The sequence below is a fragment of the Chiloscyllium punctatum genome, chromosome 22 (assembly GCF_047496795.1).
Source record: "Chiloscyllium punctatum isolate Juve2018m chromosome 22, sChiPun1.3, whole genome shotgun sequence".
NCBI classification, from domain to species: Eukaryota; Metazoa; Chordata; class Chondrichthyes; order Orectolobiformes; family Hemiscylliidae; genus Chiloscyllium; species Chiloscyllium punctatum.
This window is the reverse complement of record NC_092760.1, coordinates 58,515,704-58,522,918: the sequence shown is the minus strand read 5'-3', so window position 1 is coordinate 58,522,918 and position 7,215 is coordinate 58,515,704. Positions and strand designations below refer to the sequence as shown.

General features: G+C 37.0%; 1 protein-coding gene across 2 annotated transcripts in view; it reads right to left on the bottom strand.

The window, feature by feature from the left end:
- Nucleotides 1-3,760: 3,760 nt before the first annotated feature.
- nucb2a (nucleobindin 2a) overlaps nt 3,761-7,215 on the bottom strand; it is a 71,319-nt gene continuing 67,864 nt past the window's right edge. For both annotated transcript variants that reach the window (XM_072592400.1, XM_072592401.1), the window contains exon 13: nt 3,761-6,336. In XM_072592400.1, the coding sequence (XP_072448501.1) occupies nt 6,227-6,336 (110 nt within the window). In that variant the 3' untranslated portion in view covers nt 3,761-6,226. The remainder of the gene's footprint in view (nt 6,337-7,215) is intronic.

Sequence of the window (7,215 nt, the reverse complement as noted above, 5' to 3'; positions counted from 1 at the left end):
TCAATAGAACAACTCAGAACCCTCAGATAATGTTGTTGCTCCAATATGATACAGCATGGACCACGTGAAAAATATATAGCCTCATACTCTAACTTATCCATGAAGAATAATGACGTACACTTAATGGTATTTATGGATGTAAGAGCAGAATTAAGAAATAGGAAATTGGAGGGAGAAAATATGAATAATTGTTATGTCTTTGTCAATCTTTTTTGTTTATTCATGGAATATAGGTTTTCCTGGCTGTGCTAGCATTTATTGTCCATTCTTAGCTCCTTTGCAAATATGGTGAATTGCCATATATGTCCACTTGATGTAAATACATCCAAAATGCTGTTACGGAGGGAGTTCTAGAGTTTTAACCATGTAACACTGAAGGAACAGTATATATTTCCAAATCAGGACAATGAATGACTTGGAGGGAAATTTGCAGATGGTGGTGTTCAGAGGTATCTGCTACCCTTGTCCGCTAAGATGGTAGCAGTCATCATGTGGAAGGTTTTGCTGAAGGAGCCTTAGTGAATTTGTGCAGTGCATCTCCTAGGTTGTTACACATTACTCCCTCCACCACCAATGCAAAATAGCAGCAAACATTTATGGATACTGCCAATCAAGTAAAAAAATCACAACACCAGGTTAAAGTCCAACAGGTTTAATTGGAAGCACTCTACCACCTGATGAAGGAGCAACGCTCCGAAAGCTAGTGTGCTTCCAATTAAACCTGTTGGACTTTAACCTGGTGTTGTGTGATTTTTAACTTTGTACACCCCAGTCCAACACCAGCATCTCCAAGCCAGTCAAGTAGGTTGTTTTGTCCTGAATGGAGTCAAGCTCAAATACTGGTAGAAATGCATTCCCACATTAGTGGGGAGTATTCCATTACATATTCAATGCCACCTTGTGCTGAACTCAAAACAAATTACGAACAATTTTTTGTAATCAACCAAACACCTGGCATTGTACGATAATGTGTTACGGTGAAGATTTTAAGGCTGGTGCTGCTTATTATACATTTCACATTTACTAACCACCACAAATCACACTGGAATTATTTTGTTTTCATTCTCAGTATGTGAACAATCTAAGGTCATACTTATTCACCCAACAGGATGATTAGCCTTCCTCTGAAAATTACTTGTCCTTTTGGTGATAGTGTTCCTTTAGTGGAGTTAAATAAGGGGTACACTATTGATCAAACAACAAAGGAAGAATGCAGCTATGAAAGATAAAGTAGTGTATGATTTGGAAATTGTGTTGTTCTTATGACAATTTTATCAATAAGCCAAGATAACAAAGGGCAAAGAGGAGATAGGTGCTGGCTTAGTAGCCTTTGGAGAGCTTGAAGTGCATTCTGAAGATAATACATATGGTAGCAATACTGGGAGACTGCACCAATTAAGTGAACTACTTTGTATCTTGAATGGTATTGAGCTTGAAGTGTAAATTACACTCAGGTATTGGAAAGATTTTTCCCCTTTACTGTCTGATTTATTTCACTTTTACAGCTTCTCCATGCCTTATTATGCTGAATGTGGCTTTGATACCAAGATAAGCTATGTTACTTTTCTTAAAACACTCAGATCCTGTAACAATGTCTGAATCTAACATTTAGTTAGCAAAATGATACTGATGTCACTCAAATTGAAAACTGTTAATATTAATTAAGTGAACTTGAAGTTTATTTTTGATAACTCTAGTTTCTAAACTTAAATATAACATCCAAAATGAATATCATTGGGTAAAACTTGAACAGAATGCTTGAATTTTGAAGACTGAGTTAGGAGGGGCAGGAGGTGCTTTTTGTCTTCTTTTTAAAAAAAACATTTCAACACTATTAATTAATTCCTATTCTCAAGTATCTAATTTGTAGATGCAGGAGAGGGAGATGATTGGGGCGTAAGGGTGAGTAAATCTACTTTCTACTCTCATCTCCAGTTTGTATTAAATAGGTCAAGTTTAAGCTCAAGTTATGGCAACTCCTTGAAATTCCAATTCTGCTGTGTACAGACAGTCGTCATTAACACTTAATATTGCCTAGGAATTAGCACATCCGCAGGAAGCAACAGAAACCTAAGTTCTGGGTTCAAAGCTCAAGTAGTGGTTGAAGTCATCATGGTGCATCTGCAAGGCTGAGGATTATATGGTTAAAAAAATCACAACACCAGGTTATAGTCCAACAGGTTTAATTGGACGCATATATATGAATAGCATGTTATAGGGCATGAATGGAATGGATGACCAAGAGAACTAGGTAGGTAGGTAGGTAGTTCATCAGGTGATTTTGCTTTCTAATTAGGTTCCCATGTTCAGGAGCAGGCTGATGATAATGTAACAAGCTGGAGAGAATTGATTTTATTTAGTGGAACAAACACTTGAACAACCTTTTACAGCGCTGTTCAGAAGCCCACTTGATAACCTATAGCTTGGCTGGTGAAACACCTAGCTCTGGTACATAGGTATTCAAATATCCTAACATTGCCAAAACCCGCATACTTTGCAAAACTGCCAAATGCACTAAATACAGAAATGTGATATACATAAAACAAGAGGTGGTCATGAGGCTCCTCAAGCTGGCTCCACGTAATAAGAACATCACTTCTCTGATCATGCTCTTATTTCTAAAATCATACGCGGCTGCCACAAGATAAATTTTAATATGGATGAAACTATACCAGCTGGACACATATCTGTGAAGGTAGGAAGCTCAAGCTGAAATAAATAAGGATCATCAATTGACATATTTGATTGAAGATTTTTATAACCACTTTAGCCTTGTTTTTTTAAAGCAAGTGTAATCCATTTCACGATTGTTGAGATTGGAGATGTTCGTACAGAGCCTTCCTTCCATTAGTTGCCTACTTGTTCAAAAGCAACTAGATTTGATTACTTTATAGATCTGTGTGTTGATCTGCTGGTAATGGGAATGTGTAGCTGTCTGTACCCGCATTTTGCATTTGCTATTTAGTTGGCCTGGTGTAGTGCTGAGGACCAAAATATGTTTTAGAAGTTACTAATAGCTTATTGAAAAAGAAACGGTATAAGTAATTTAAATATTTTGCTTTATGCTCAAATGCAATTATTTTATAAACCAATCTTACAAAGAAATTAATAGAACCTAAACAATTTCTTCAACAAATATTGCACCACAAAACAAAACCAGGACAATAGTCAAATAAAAACACATTAACAACACATTTTAAAATACGTACTCAGAAATTATACTTTGGAGCCAAGACAATAAACTTAAGTTTGAATACAAATGCTTAACAGATTTCAAAATGCGATGGAATACCTGTACACATAGTAGTGGCAGATATCTCTTTGGAAAGGCTTTACTTGGTAAGTAGACAATGAAACATTGTATTTCTTAAATCAAGAAATGTTGAATATGTTACACAAATAAACTGAAGGGCATTTCAACTCCAGATCAAAGACAGCATTTTCATAACTTAAAGTTTTATACTTAGCAAGGCGAAATATGTGATGCTAAGTTATTTAACACATTACAAGTTTAGATACTCAGTGCCAATATTAAGCATTCCCCAGGTCAGGTGCAATATAGTTAGATTCAAAGTAGAGGACTCCCCCGTGTGTCTGAAAATGTATATTTTCACTCAAAAGACACTTCAATGTACTGGCTATATTTATGTAACATTATATATTTCCAACATCAGCCAGTGATTAGGAGTGCCAAAAAGTATTACAGTAGGGGCAATTGTGTGCTGTGAATCCACACATAATAAAAACTACCTACTAGAAATTCAGACAAATTACCAACTTTATTTTACATTGGACTTTCACTGACCAGATGGTCTCCAGCCTTGGTGGACTGAAGTCCAGGCTTCAAGATTAGAGGTTACAATTCAACCCAGTGCATCACTTAGTATTTAAATTTGGGTAAAGACTGTGTCAATTCCTGGCAACAAGCATTTTAAGTCTAGTGTTTTGAATTGTCAATTCAACTGTCCCATGTGTCACCTTCATAGTTTCCTCTGCTCTCAAAAAGGTATCCGTCTACCAACTGCTTATTCTCACTCAAGATGCTCCTAGCTTTTAAGTGTTTCATGCCAACAGTTCAAACTCAGTTCAGCCACTTATGGCAGCAATATCAAACCTACAAGAACAAATATCCCGGATATTCTCTTCTGTTCCACATGATCCCACTCATCATCTTTTTAACAGCATAAAAATTGCTATCCTTCCTAAATTTGGAGGAAATCATACTGGACTTAAAACATTAACTCTGTTCCTCTTTCTGCCAGATTGGAGGTTTTCTGGCATGTCGTTTTATTTCATATCTCCAGCATCTGCAATATTTCATTTGTGTAATTCCGAAATTTCAAACATACTTCAAATATTACTTTATGGCCATTATGCGGCATCTTTTGTTAAGAAGGATGACCATCTTCTACGTTTCTGCCAGCACCATTCTGAAACTGACCTGTGTGCATTTTAAACCACATCCCTGTGGCAGAATAGCTGGACTTCAACTGATCGTTCTCCAAAACGGCACAGCTAAGCCTAACACATTGAGAGGAGATTGCATTGCAAATCCTTACCCATATAATAAAATCATCATTGCATTGTTACAGTTAAGTCAAACAATGAGGTTCATTAAGACAACTCGTCTGTCAGAATGCAAATACTGTGAGAAGCAGCTTTTTTAATTTAACTAAATCTGTTAAAATGCTGAAATAAAATCAGTCTACAATCTTCAGATCTTCAGTATTATTCAACCAACAGTTTACATGTGATAAAATGCAACTTTCAATTCGTGACTACACATCTATTATCTGTGCATTATGGCAATCAGCATTCCCACTGTGGCAGATAAGTTAAGTATCCAAGTAGACCAAACCACGCTAACGAAGGCAAATGGGCATTGGCTCCTATACAAACAGCATACATCTTGGCGAGGACCATACACTTATCTTTTGTACTTGGTGATTCTATTATGCATGTTGATGCATTACTACAAGCTAGTAAATGTTGGTGATCTTTAACAAATCTGAAATGCCAAGAACCTAAAACCCTACAAGTTCAGGAGTAAAATCAGTCCAACATTAAAACAGAATACCCATATCCATTATGATGAGCAGTTCTTCTAGTTACCGTTACCTTAAAATGTATGTATTGAGATATTAATAAGCATCTTTTATGAAGTAAAATAACGGGCTGGCAGTTGCTGAATTGGAAACTGCAAATTGGCAACTCATAACAGCCAGTTAGCATTTTTGTATTGTTTTTGGATTATCAACTGACTTGAATATCAGCTATGGCAACTGTGTGAATTTAAATCCAACCTGGGAAAACCATGGAAAGAGACGGTCCACAGAACTTCCACTGAGAGGATTGTCTCCAGTCCTCAGACTGGCAGGGTAATTAGTAACAAATCAAAGGTTAAAAGAAGTACCAAAAATACTTTGATAACCAAACACAATTATGAGTAGCACACTGGATATCCATCAAAAGCCATGATCAACAAAAGGATGAATCAATGTTTCAAAATAATCAAACTTGTAAAAAAAAAAGCATTGAAAGTGTAAGCACTTGCAATAAAAGCCCACCCTCTCACTATTTTCCAGCTGACATTATCACTCCCAAATATTGTTGGCCAAGATATGGCATTGAAGACTAAGACTGAGTGAGATTAATTGCAGCTGAAGATAGCTAAACTAGCTAAAGCCAAGAAGAGAGACCAGCAATAAATCATACTCAACAATCTTGAACACAATGCCTCACAAATAAAATGATTAGCTTTTCTACATACAAACCTAAAATACTAACCCAAATATCTTAGCTACTTTTTAAATCCCAAGAACCATCTCAATTTTAATTATTAATACACTAAGGATTTTCTCCAACATCCCATAAAGGAATCATACCAACCACAGGATGAAAATATTTTTCCAAATGCTCACAACCCAGTTGCAGCCATTCTGTTCTACTATAATTTACAAGTGAATCTCAGATCTCTGTTCAGGGTTTCAAGTGAATTCTGCTCACTATCATAAGTAAATCACCTTTGTTGGATAATGAAATATTTGCACGAGTGTTTCAGTAACCCCCTTGAAGAAAATGCTTACAGACAGTGGTCTCTGCATAATGTGCAACTTTAACAGGAATAAACAGCAATAAAAAATTATTGGATTGGAGCAATGATCATTTGGACCCAAAAAGCCATTCAGGAACTCATATGCTAGCCCAAATCCTGGAGGCATAGTGATTATTGTTGAGGTTGATCCTGACCAGGAGCTGGCTGGTTTAAACCTTGGGGCTGATCATGGCCTGGAGGCAAAGCTTGCATATTTCCGGGAGGAGCTGCTTGTTGTTTTTCTAAGAAAACAAACATGAAAAACAACCAAGATCAGTCAGTTAATAGGGGAAAAAAAAGAGGAAATTAACATAACAAAATATGTATCACAGGCATTCAAGTATTGCTGGCAGAATGGTGGGCTTGCACTAACAACCAAAAGAAAATTTCAGCACAGGAACAGGCCCTTCAGCCCTCCAAGCCTGGGCCGATCCAGATCCTCTATCTAAACCTGTCGCCTATTTTCCAAGGATCTGTATCCCTCTGCTCCCTGCCCATTCATGTGTCTGTCTAGATACATCTTTCATGGCCCTATTGTGCCACCTCTACCACCTCCACTGGCATTGCGTTGCAGGCACCCACCATCCTCTGCATAAACAGCTTTCCGCACATATGTCTCTTAAATGATTCCCCTCTCACCTTGAACTCATGACCCCTAGTAATTTTTCCTCACTCTCGGAAAAAGCTTCTTGCTGTCCACCCTGTCTATACCTCTCATGATTTGGAGATGCTGGTGCTGGACTGGGGTGTACAAAGTTAAAAATCACACAACACCAGCTTATAGTCCAACAGGTTTAACTGGAAGCACACTAGCTTTCGGAGCAACGCTCCTTCATCAGGTGATAGTGGAGGGCTCAATCCTAACACAGAATTTATAGCAAAAATTTACAGTGTGATGTAACTGAAATTATACATTGAAAAATTGATTGTCTGTTAAGCCTTTCATCTGTTAGAATACAGTGATAGTTTCACTTCTTTCAGGGGTAGATCACAAAACCTTTTTTTTTAAAAAAGTTGCATTCTTCAACATATTGTCTAGCTATCACCATTGTTGACAGCTAACCAGAGAATAATTTCAGTTACATCACACTGTAAATTTTTGCTATAAATTCTGTGTTGGG